The sequence below is a fragment of the Colias philodice genome, chromosome 22 (genome assembly GCF_061535455.1).
Source record: "Colias philodice isolate Cphi_HAF_F1 chromosome 22, ilColPhil1 Martin Lab GWU primary, whole genome shotgun sequence".
Lineage (NCBI taxonomy): Eukaryota > Metazoa > Arthropoda > Insecta > Lepidoptera > Pieridae > Colias > Colias philodice.
In genome coordinates this window covers 7655917-7669308 of record NC_143107.1, presented here as the reverse complement: position 1 = coordinate 7669308, position 13392 = coordinate 7655917, and the positions used below count along the sequence as shown (strand labels likewise).

The 13392-nt window shown below is 32.5% G+C and overlaps 2 protein-coding genes and 1 pseudogene across 2 annotated transcripts; 2 read left to right on the top strand and 1 right to left on the bottom strand.

The window, feature by feature from the left end:
* Positions 1-7004: 7004 nt before the first annotated feature.
* LOC149478525 (eclosion hormone-like) lies at positions 7005-7401 on the top strand. Its single transcript, XM_089709588.1, has one exon. It carries the CDS (start codon positions 7038-7040, stop codon positions 7287-7289), a length of 252 nt encoding a protein of 83 aa, XP_089565714.1. The 5' UTR covers positions 7005-7037; the 3' UTR covers positions 7290-7401.
* A 2900-nt stretch (positions 7402-10301) lies between these two features.
* Positions 10302-10731, top strand: LOC149478524 (eclosion hormone-like). Its single transcript, XM_089709589.1, has one exon. The coding sequence runs from the start codon at positions 10334-10336 to the stop codon at positions 10583-10585; it is 252 nt and encodes an 83-aa protein (XP_089565715.1). The 5' UTR covers positions 10302-10333; the 3' UTR covers positions 10586-10731.
* Positions 10732-12217: 1486 nt separating this feature from the next.
* LOC149478523 (eclosion hormone pseudogene) lies at positions 12218-12569 on the bottom strand (annotated as a pseudogene).
* Positions 12570-13392: the final 823 nt, after the last annotated feature.

Sequence of the window (13392 nt, the reverse complement as noted above, 5' to 3'; positions counted from 1 at the left end):
ACTACGTTGCAACCGATTACAATTTACACAATCTGATCAGCGCATTATTATCCTTATATAGTCGTTATTAAAAACTGCTGAATACAATTGCCGAAAAACTTATAATTTTCTTAATTAGAACGTTATAAATTCATTAAATTTCCCATTTTTTGCCTTACAAAATCTATTGATAAATACTACTAAAAGTTATTTTTTCCATTAATTTATTCGAGTTGGTTGAAGACCAATGAGTATTAATCCTTTAAAAAATTTTTTTTTTTAATTTTGATAATTCTTTAAAAATTAAAAAAATATTTAAAATAAGTAGGAAAAATCCTAGCGAATTTCTTTAGTCGCGCTCCTTGGGCCGGAGCGTTCTGACGTGTGCTCTACGCTCGATTTTCCTTCATACCGAAGTGAAAGTTGCTCTACTTCATTAAATTTAATATTTTTGTTAATTGATTATTTTTATCTTAGTTTTGTGCAAATATTCGTATTTTTAAACATTTGATTTCGATATAGAAAATAAACGAAAAAAATACGCGTGTAACTACACTAGAAAAAAAATTATCTTCGAACATAAAGTTAATGAAACCAAATAGATTGCAAAGGTGATTGGCAACAATTTCTTTATTTTACGGGGTGTCAGTAAAGGGATGTATATTTCTTTAAAACTAAAGTAAGCTCATAAATTTTCTTATAATATAATTTTTTTGAAGTTCCAAAAATGTTTATTTTTCGTTTGAGAAATACGAAATATATAAACTTGTATTGAGAACTTGAACTTCCCAAGTTCATCCGGGGAAATCCCCATACGGGGAAAATGATTTGTTTACTCCAAAATTGATCCGAGGTGTTTTAATTTTTTCTTCTAGTCATTTTCAACGTAGCGGCATGTTGTTTGATTATTAATTTTGTAACTTAAATACAGGATGTTGGTTTTATATTCTGATCTTACAGACGCGCTGACAAATTTAGTCCGCCATTTCTAGTTTAGTCTACCAACTCTAAGTACCAATATTAAAACGAATGGATTATCATCACATCATCAAAACTCAGATGTAATGGAAGATCACAATAACATAGAAAATTCAGGGGGTGTTGAGAACTAAACAAACAGAAGTAACAGAGACGCGAAGAATAAAAAAAGAGGACGAAAACGATAATTCGTTGATGCTTTCCCTTTTCGACGTATTGTTAGGGTACATCACCAATATGCAAAAAACAAAACTGATGATTCCCAATTGCTGATTAAAAATGAAAAACAAATAAACGACAACAGTGGTGAAAATTTGCTGATCACAATGAAACATCCTTCAGTGGTAGCAGATTTACTCATTTAAAATGTATCGGTGAACAGCGTAAAGGAGAGGAGGACAGGAAAACATTATGAATGTGGATGGTGGATTGTATACAGGGTGTAATCGATAAGTATGTGCAGGCGATTATGACGTTATTATTGCAGGTATCAAAAAACTTAAAACTGATATCGAAATTACTTTACCTAATGAGCAAAATGACAATAATAACTTTTTAAAAGTATAACGAGAAATATCTAAAAAATTTACTTTATACACTCCCATATCAAAAAGGGAAAATGGGACTAGTAGAAGTTAAATGTCTAATTCCGGCAAAAGACATGAATGCGGAAGATGTGGTTAAAAAAAATTTAATATTTGAAATACAATGCAAAAAATAACACTTTTGTCATAGATAAGAATCATGACTATTTTTTCCAAATTCGGGGACAACTAAACGTTGCAGAAGCAGAAGTCTGCTTATTTGCTGTTTGGACTGGAGTGAATCATTCGTTAAAAATAGAATATATAAAAAAGTATGTAACGTTTAGGCAAAATAAAATGATGGACCATTAACAAGATTTTACATAAATTGCCTACTGTCAGCATTGATTGATTCGAGACTTCAGCATTCGATGCCCATCAAGGACCCATCCTATATCATTCAAGCGATTGAAAAAAAAGAGATAAATCCAGTGCAACCGATAAAGCATCAGAATGCTAGCAAAAGATTTATTAGGTTTATCAATATAAATCTATATATTATACATAATATAATAAATCTGTAGAAGACGCGAAGACTGACATCCGCGCGGACGGAGTCGCGGGCGGAAGCTAGTCAGAAATAAATATCTTTTGTTTTCATTTGCGTATTTTTCTATTTTATAATTTTTTAACACAAACATTACATTTTTTTTATTATATACAAAATTTGTTTATCCGTTTTATTAGTTAAACTGAACAACTTTCACTAAGAAACTTAGGTCGAAAAAAATGTATAGAGTTATGCATTTTGTATGGAAAGCTTATTTTTTTTTATATTTCGTCCAAAGGACATTGCCAGTGTTCGGACCAAGTGCTGCCCAGGAATGAATGTAATTGCAATGGGATCCTAGCATTAATATACATAAAGAAAAAATATTAAAAAAAATATCCCCCCCTGGAAAACATATAAAAAAATCACGAATGTGTACCATATGTCGATGGCCCGTGGAGGTGGTAAACGGCAGATTGAAACGGGATTTCAAGTTATTTCGCCAGGAATACTGCAACATATCCTTGCCTCACTTTTTTTCCGATCTTAAAATCGCCGCTGAGCTCACTAATGCATTTCATGTGGATTTATTAGATAATCCTCATTGCCGTGATTTCATCAATATAGTTAGAGAGGGGATGGACTCTAATAATGATTTGGCTGATTACGTCTATTCCAAAAGGCTAAACCGAAACAGAGTCGCTTTTGATAACATTAATGTTGTTCAGAACAATGTATTTCCAGTTCTCACCGCTGAGGAATTGACTTTATTCGCAGTTGGTACATACCAAATAAAACTCGCTCCGAGTTACTATAGCGAGCATATACGAAATGTAGAAACATTTGTTATCCAACAATATAACGGAGATTTAAGCGATCTATCAACATTTAATATGCCGTCTGAAAATGTCCACCTCTTCAGATTTAACTTAAGAAGTAGACATACATCGTCTAAAGTCTACCATTCCTATATATTAGTCGATTCCAGCAATACCGGACTGGCAGCCATAAGGAACTATTGTTGCACATGTTTTACGGGTCGGAGGACTATCGGCTGTTGTGCGCACACCATGTGCTTAGTATGGTTTTTAGGGTGGGCTAGGCACCAGGACGTGATAAGGTGCCCTGCTTTATTCTTAGATAGAATTATTATCGATGACGACGACGATGATGATTAGTATAATTATTGTATTCTGTACCAATATGCAGTATTTTATATTTTGTATCGTATTCTGTACCTGTTACACATAAAAAATGTGTATTTATTACATGTTTTTCTTAAAATCATTTTTTTTTTAAATAAATAATTCAAAACAAAACATTTTTTTTCTCTTGACTCCTGGGATAGATTTTGATGCGCTTTGGTTTACATGTTAGTATTGGCCTGAGGAACAAAATGTACCATGTCTTCATTCTGGGCAGCACTTGGTCCACCTCCCATACAAAAACTGTCAATGTCCTTTCTTTGTAAAAGTTGATCAGTTATATAAACATGAAGTTGAAGATATCAATAGAAAGTATTCGCAAATTTTGTGTACTGATAAAAAAAATCACCCGGTGTAATTTTCACGAAAATTGTTTCAAATTGTCATTTTTGGTACTTATTACGAATATTAAATTATACGAATGATTTAATTTTTAAAAATTAAGTGGAGCAACTTTCCCTTAGTACATTTGTATTATTTACATATAGGATGACAGGATGCATTTGTTTGCACTACTAGACCAAGCCCTTAAGTAGCTATGTCATATAATTTTTAAAGGTCTGATTGATACCTCTTTCCTTTTAAGAACTTGGTTAAAGTAATTGCCTTTTTACATGTAACAAGGTTTTTTTCTCAAGATTTGAATTCATTAAAGCATAGTATTCTTATAGTGAATTAAAAAAATCTCAGGTAGTTTATTTAGAAGAAATGTAGGTACCTGCAACAGAAAATGACAATTATTTTATATAAATTATTTTATATAAATTAAAATAACAGTTTAGACAATTTTTTTCCATATTTACTATATTTATATCTTTACATATTATTATAGTCAATATTAAACTTTAATAATTAATTAGGTATTACTTCGTTATAGCCACCGTATATAAAACTTACACACGTATACAATAAAACATAATACATATGTAACCAACACAATACATAAAACTCCAATTTCATTCCAATACATTTTTCTTTGACCTTGTTTGAAAGTAATTTTATACCATTCAGGCACGCGATTCTTATCCACGTGCCAATAACTTGTGTTATTGTATTACACATATCGATAGTAAGAATTGATATTAATGTTCATTGATTCTGTAGAGCTACGTGATGCGTAGACTCTACGATGTTCTACGACGTAGAGGGTTGTTGTTGATACAGTAAAATTCATAAACTTTTAGATTCTTTAGATTTACATGATGCTTGTAGCATGATTCCGCGTAGACTCTACGATGAGCTACAACGTAGACTCTATGTCGTAGAGGGTTGTTGTTGATATACAGTAAAATATACACTAGGTATTATACGATGTTTGATTATCATCAATTAAACATATTATTAGAATAAATATGATGATTTTTAATAGATTTTATCGTAGGTAACTACGGGTACCAATTGAAAAACTATACTAATATTATAAAGCTGAAGAGTTTGTTTGTTTGAACGCGCTAATATCAGGAACTACTGCTCTGATTTGAAAAATTCTTTCAGTGTTAGATAATAGATAGCCCGTTTATCGAGGAAGGCTATAGGCTATATTATATCATCACACTAAGGCCAACAGGAGCGGAGCAATGTGAGTAAAACCGTGGGGCACAGCTAGTTGTAAATAAACAAGAGTTATCTACGGAGCATTTTGTTAATAGTTTTGTCCGTCAGTTAGTCATCAGTCTTTTAGGGATTTACTACAGCAATAGATAATTCTTTACCTCATTCATTCTCGATTTCCCTTTTATGTATAAATAGTTAATAATAATGATGATATAACAAAGTTATATTAAAATGACTTTATTATAAACAATAATTGAATGATCTGTTTAAATAGTGGGATGAGTTTAATTGTTATTTTTACATCGCATAAAAAATAACAGTTTATTAAAAACAGAATACGCAATAATGAATAACAAACATCGTATTAAAGAACACTTTACATATTTTAACGCACTTAAATATTTACAATTTTTATTTATAACATTACATAATGAAAAAATACTCCAACGAGAGAGCCAATATATGCGTAATAAATAAAATTAATACCCATATGAATTACTAAAATAAATTAATGCAATAAGAGCACCGGATGTGATGTAACGATACACCGGAAAGAGGCTTTTAAATCACTCGGAACGGAAGCGGAAGTGGTTCGCTAATAAATATCGTTGGTGGCTGCAAATATCGGTTTTGTAGCTGTTTATTATGTTTTTTATAAGTTTTTCTTTGAAGTTATTCTTATTAGGATAAGTTAGAATATCTTAATATATATAAATCTCGTGTCACAATGTTTGTCCTCAATGGACTCCTAAACCACTTAACCGATTATAATAAAATTCGCACACCATGTGTGATATAGGATATGACACATGGTAAGAGATAGGATAGTTTAAACATGTAGGTACCACGGGCGAAGCCGGGGCGGACCGCTAGTAATGTATTAAATTTCAATGCGAAATACCTACAATAAAAAAACGAAATGTTAAGGTTTATATATATCATTTTTAGATACTAGTTGCACCCCACAGTTTCACATGCGGACAAAACTACGGACAACCTTTTAACCTTTTAGAAAGAAAGAATGGAAATCATTAAATCCAACACACATTAAATAAAAATGCCTTAAAAAAAACAAAATGAAATCCAACGAACAAAAACAAATAATATTGCAATTTAAGAAAGAAGAATAGGATATATTATCTGCTTATTTTCAGTGATATTTTTTAAATAGCTGATCTTTCATCATGGACCTTTAACTGTTTTATCTCTCAATGCAACCAATACTAAAAACTTACAGGCTTTTGCATTTATACTATGATTCTTTATATTCAATATACAGTATAAAACAAAGTCGTTTTCTCTGTCTCTATGTATGCTTAAATCTATAAAACTACGCAACGGACTTTGTTACGATTTTTTATAATAGATAGAGTGATTCAAGAAGAAGGTTTTAGTATATAATTTATTAAATTATAGACAAAGCGGGCGAAGCCGCGGGCGGAAAGCTAGTATCTTTTAAAATTCCTGTGAAAATTCTGTAATGATTTATACTTTAAGCTCTGTTAAGTTCCTGCAGTGAGAACAAAGCTTAAAAGCCCAGAACGGATCTAAATCTTGTTCCTTATAATATTTAATCTGACTTTTCAAACATTTCAGTTACTGTATGTCTTTATTTTAATTATATTTTTCAATTGAATAAATACTTAATATGTATTATATCTATTCTTATATATAAAAATGAATCGCAAAATGTGTTGGTAAGCGCATAACTCGAGAACGGCTGAACCGATTTCGATAATTCTTTTTTTATTATATTCCTTGAAGTACGAGGATGGTTCTTATGTAGAGAAAACGTAAATATGTACCACGGGCGAAGCCGGGGCGGACCGCTAGTCTAATGATAACTTGAAGATCGGTTTGAATAAGCTTAACACGTAAATAATAATGTACTTAAAACTAATCTACATCACTCGTATTGAAAGATTTTTCCTAGTAATAATTTTTATGACCAGACTAATAAGTGTCATTTTATTCATCCCCTTTTTAAAACGATTTAAGAAAAACTGGACATAGATAATTCAAATTACTTGGTGACGTCATATTCCTTGCCTTCTACTGCCTAATGTATTTGCTCGAAATGTTGTTACTTATTGATATAATTTAATATAAGATAATGGAAAGCTCAGCAGTGTCCAGCACGGTTGGTTGGTTCGAGTGTCGGGCGGCTGGTATAAAGCGAGGGCACGGCTCCATGTGAACACTCACGCAGCATCAGCCTCTCCACTCGTGCACAATCTGAGCCGCAAGATGTCCGCCAAGCTCGCAGCCATGTTCGCGCTTGTTGCAGTCGCAGCGAGCCTCGTCGAGGGCAATCCTTCTATCGTCACTGGATACGACCACTTGGAGTTGTGCATTGAGAATTGTGCTCAATGCAAGAAGACGCTCGGAGCGTGGTTCGACGGCCCGCTGTGTGCGGACTCTTGCCTCAAGTTCAGAGGGAAACTGATCCCCGACTGCGAGGACTTTGCCTCCATTGCGCCCTTTCTCACCAAGATTTAAGTCTGAAATTATAAGTTATGATATTGTAATTTGATCTCAAGTTATATGACAAATTGTGTAATGTTTACTAGCAATTGTGATGTATATTTTATAGTGTTTAAGACGTAATGTATTAGCGTGAATAAAATACGTTATATTAGATTAAAACTTTTTTTTAAAAAACACTCCTTACTGATTATTGTAATTTCACAATGTGACACTCCTATGAAGCAAGTATATCTAATATAAAAGACACATATTTTGTATAAGTATGAAATAGCTAATAGGTGAAATAAAAAAAATGAAACAGGTACCTACATGATTTTCGTTTGTTTTTTACGATGCAAAGAAATGAAACTTTACAACGGACTTAGCTTTTTTTAGAGCATGTAATCTCATAAGCAACTTATAAATTTGCTTTTGATTAAAAAGTTTATTAATGTGTATATAACATCAACTAATTAGTCGAGCCGTGACAATTCAGTTACCTGTTCGCACTTGAATTTTCTGATAAAAGAAATACGAACAATTTAATCGATGTAGAAGTTGTACATCGTAGTCTTAAACTATAAATTGACTTACTTTCCTTTTCATTTACAAGCATTTATGTAGCAAAGACGCTAAAAATTTTGAAAAAAATAGAAATTAGCCTTTATCTTTCAAAAATTATGCTTTAGGTTGATGTAATTTTTTTTGGAATCAGACCAGTAGTTCTGCATTTATCAGTTTCCAACATACACAAGTAAAAATAATCCTCTTTATAATTCGAAGAAGTGAAGAAGTATTCATATTTGCTCTACATGTCCAACGATCAACATAAATATAATAAATGATATTAAATATTTTTCTCTTAATGGTCACAAATTACCTACTAGTTACTATAAATTTTGTTGAAATATAAAATATTTATAAAGAATAGAAAAAATTCGATCACGAGGCGGGACCTGACGGGTCACGAGTGGCTGAATTGGTCAGGCATCCGCCCCGGAATGGCGCGAAAGGATGCGGGTTCGAGTCCCGCCTCGTGATCGAATTGTTTCTATACTTTATAAATTTATAAGTTTAATTTTGCTAATATCTTAGTATCTATTATTTTAGGTTTTCTACTTATTTATTAACAACTAGTTACAGCCCGCTGCTTCACTCACGTATTACTTGATTAAAAAATAGTCAATGTACTTATCCAGGCGATATCTATATCTGTACCAAATTTTAAAAACAGCCATCTAAACATATAAGTTTTTGCATTTACTTGTATTTTTGTATAGTAAGTGGAGTATAGTTTCATATGAGTGATCTTCAACAAATGATTGTAATGACTTTAAACATGAAAGTCAGAAAATTATATTGATTTTATTATCAGCACTATCTATTCGAAACTAATTTACCAAAAATATATTTTTAATATCATAAATACGATTTGTGAGGATGGATGTGATCTTTGTTGCTCTTTCACGGGAAAACCACTGAACGGATTTTAATAATACTTTGCAGTGATGTAGCCTCAAATGAGCTATAGAAATACTTACTTTTGCCCGCGGGAGAAAACGCACGGCATAGCTAGTTAATTATAAATATTTCTGAAAGAAACTCAAGTCTAAAATACAATATTTTTTATGGGTTGGGCTCGTATTATCTATAATTTTACTTACAGTTTTCACATTTAAACACATAAGCACAATTATTTTGTACATCAAAAATTTAAATATTTAATGTCGAGTTTTAAAAAAATGCACATTTCGAATCGAAGAAATCAGTAACCTGAAACGATTTTTGCAGTTGAAATATAATAAAATTTCGTGTGCACAAAGCACATAATCATCAAAATATTAAACACTAGCGGTCCGCCCTGGCTTCGCCCGTGGTACATATTTACGTTTTCTCTACATTAAAACCATCCTCGTACTTCAAGGAATATAATAAAAAAAGAATTATCGAAATCGGTTCAGCCGTTCTCGAGTTATGCGCTTACCAACACATTTTGCGATTCATTTTTATATATAAGAGAAGATTTACGAAACTTAATCGAGTAAAAAGGTTTAATTTCTTTAAAACTAAGCAGATAATATTCTTGTACAAATCAATATTGCTACATACCTCCTAAAGCAAATATTATACAATTTATGTACTTGTATTTAGCGTAAATACACATATTTTTAGATGTTATTTCAATTAAGAATTTTTGAATAATAGTTTATTTTTAAAAGCAGTACGTTTTCTGTGATATTAGCTAAGACATAATGTACAAAAGTTATTGTTCCTATTTAACTCAATGGATACAAAGTTCGTTATAGCATGATAATTATCCATTGCTTTGCACACAGGTCTTACAACGGACAATATTATAAATCCTCATACAAGACTCTACTTTTTTTTATGTCAGAGCAGGCAAAGGGGCAGGTGGGCCACCTGATGGTAAGTCGTCACCACCGCCCATAAACACTTGCAATCTAGTGTTGCAAGTGCTTTGCCGGCCTTTTATGGACAAATAAGCTATGCTATATAATATTATGCTATGCAAGCTACTATAATAGTTTTTAATTATACATAAAATATTATAATGAAAACAATGATATCATAAGTATGATGGTGTTATCTACACCCACACCTTACCAACACAACATTGATCTTCAAAAACGGCACACAAACGCATACACAACTAGACATTACAGTAAGATGGCATAATTCAACATCGTGAGTGAAAAGGGCGACTACTGAAGTAAAATGTGTCTTGAGCCACATAGACGTGCCAATCTGGAACCGTTAACAACCTATTTATTTTTTACTTATCATTTAAAAGAAAACACCAACTTTCGTACAAAAGCAAAGATTTGATATTATAATCATATGATTTGATTTGTAGGCATCAATGTTTTATCTCTACAGCTCTATTCTGAGTCCTAATTGAATTACTAAAGCACTAAGTAGCTAATGGAAAGCTCAGCAGTGTCCAGCACGGTTGGTTGGTTCGAGTGTCGGGCGGCTGGTATAAAGCGAGGGCACGGCTCCATGTGAACACTCACGCAGCATCAGCCTCTCCACTCGTGCACAATCTGAGCCGCAAGATGTCCGCCAAGCTCGCAGCCATGTTCGCGCTTGTTGCAGTCGCAGCGAGCCTCGTCGAGGGCAATCCTTCTATCGTCACTGGATACGACCACTTGGAGTTGTGCATTGAGAATTGTGCTCAATGCAAGAAGACGCTCGGAGCGTGGTTCGACGGCCCGCTGTGTGCGGACTCTTGCCTCAAGTTCAGAGGGAAGCTGATTCCCGACTGCGAAGACTTCGCCTCTATTGCACCCTTTCTCACCAAGATTTAAGACTGAAATTATGAGTTATGATATTGTAATTTGATCTCAAGTTATATGACAAATTGTGTAATGTTAACTAGCAATTGTAATGTATACGTTATAGTGATTAAGAAGTAATGTATTACCGTGAATAATATACGTTATATTGGACTAAAGATTTCCTTTAAATCCCCCTAACTACACGCACAACATCGTATAGTAATTTGACAATTATATGAAGACAATTGAGATGCTTTATATTAAAAAAAATATGTATAAATATTAAATAGGTGTTAAAAAAATTGTATGAGGTAATACATAACATGATTTGCATGTTGCATTTGATGCATTTGAATCAAATGAAACTTTACAACGGACTCAAATATTTTTAATATTAATATTATGTATCTTCTTTTAATAAGTCTGTTACACTTCTTGATTATAATTCGATCACAGTCGGGTTTCGAACTAAAATATCAAATTAAATCGTGAAATATTAAACAAATTCTTTATTATTCTTTCTTTATTTAGAATAATAACAACTGCAGATTTAAGGCGAAAAATTAAATATCTTTTCTTTATTAATTTTACTCTATAAATTGATATTACACTTTTAATATAGAATTTTAAAGGTCATTCATAAGTTAAAATAAAAATAAATTTGAGATTGAAAATGCTTAATATATCGTCTACAACCTGAGTAATAAACGAATCTTAATATACTCTTTAACTAAAAATGAAATGCATTACTTTATACCATGTTATATTATGTTACTAGCTTTCCGCCCGCTACTTCGCTTGCTTTGTCTTAAACCTTATAAATAAAACCTTTCTCTTGAATCAACCTATATATTAAAAAAAAACTGCAAAGAAATTCGTTGCGTACCGAGTTTTAAAGATTTAAGCATACATAGGACATAGGATAGGACGTAGGGACAGAGCATTAAGCGACTTTGTTTTATACTATGTAGTGATTATGTTGCTCAAAATATAGCAATGTGAATTTGAACTTTCAATTAAGTTGGGTACCAAGTAGCTAAGTTTGGTTACCAAACTTAATTTTGTCAATTAAGAAGCACCCAAAATATTATATTATGATTTAGATACAAGCAAGGTAACTTTTTTTTGTTCTTATTATATACGATAGGAGGAAGTTTGTCCTTCAAGACTTAAATTGATGTTTATCAGCTAAGTTATGACCGATGAGGCTAAGTTTTTGAAATTAGATTAACTTATGGTCGCTTTTCATGTTAAATTGCGAGACAGGAACTTCTTTTTTAAAAACTTATGATGTAACAAAAACTTGTACTAAAAACATTTTAAAACTGGATTTCGAATGAAGCAATTTCGTTGTTTTTATTTTCATTGTTTATTTTCAAGTAATTATTGTTTAAAATTGTATTATATTGTTCAAATAACTTTCTAATAGGGATGAAAACTGAAAATTTATTGTTGTATTCGATTTCTGCTTGAAGGATTTTTTGAGAGTGCTACAGAATTTTGTTGATTATATGTATTAATTAAATTGTTACTAGTTTATATTTTAAACTGATCGTTTACTGTTGTTTATTTTCAGTAGGTAGGTTAATAATTAATAGATACATTCTAATGGTGTAAAATTTTATTTCAAAATAGGAACCAAATACATTATATTGATTAATTATAAATTAAACGTATTCATACAGAAAGACGTAAAACCATTGCACTATACAACAGTTTTGTAGCCTTATTTAAATCTTAGTGAGAAAGGGCGCAATGGAGGCTACGTCCTCGCAGTCGGGGATCAGCTTCCCTCTGAACTTGAGGCAAGAGTCCGCACACAGCGGGCCGTCGAACCACGCTCCGAGCGTCTTCTTGCATTGAGCACAATTCTCAATGCACAACTCCAAGTGGTCGTATCCAGTGACGATAGAAGGATTGCCCTCGACGAGGCTCGCTGCGACTGCAACAAGCGCGAACATGGCTGCGAGCTTGGCGGACATCTTGCGGCTCAGATTGTGCACGAGTGGAGAGGCTGATGCTGCGTGAGTGTCCACATGGAGCCGCGCCCTCGCTTTATACCAGCCGCCCGACACTCAAACCAACCAACCGTGCTGGACACTGCTGAGCTTTCCATTAGCTACTTAATTGATAAGTGCCTGAGGTGATATTATGAGTAGATACCTTTTTATCTGGGCAGTAGTAGTGAGAGATTCCTTGGTGAAACATGTCTCCTTTTTTCGGTATTTTTTTTTAACATAAACAAATGTGTTTTAGGTGTTGATTTAGTACGGCGAAAAAGCACGTACGTATCCCTTATTTTTTTATATTCTTTACAAATTTCTCATTAATAAAGCAATTAATCTATAAAATTTAAAATTGAAAAACCTTAAAAGAGCTTTTGAACTTTGTTACTATTCGAATCTTACTTCAAAATCGATTCTATATATGTCCTTCAGTTGTAAATCATTACTAGCCAGTTACTTCAGACAATCACTGTCCAACTTTAGATTCAAAGATACCGTAACAACCTCTCCAATCGTCTGTCCAGAGATTCTTTAAAATAAGACGTAAAGTGCAAATGCATCGAACGGTAGGTCTTGCAGTGCGGAACGTAAGAGGAGTATGGTCTCTTTGATAGCGGAAGATTATATTTTCTTCTTTATATTATGTCTAAATATTGAGATAGCGATTGATAATTAATTTTTTGTGGGCTATTTTTATTTAGATAGAGTGTGGAGTATTCAATAGGTAACGTTTGTTAGCTACGTTAGATGTTTGTGAAGATTTTTTGCAAAATAACGTTTGAATTGAAACTTCTTTAGGCGCGTTGAGAGTAAAATTTCAAGGTCGTGTCA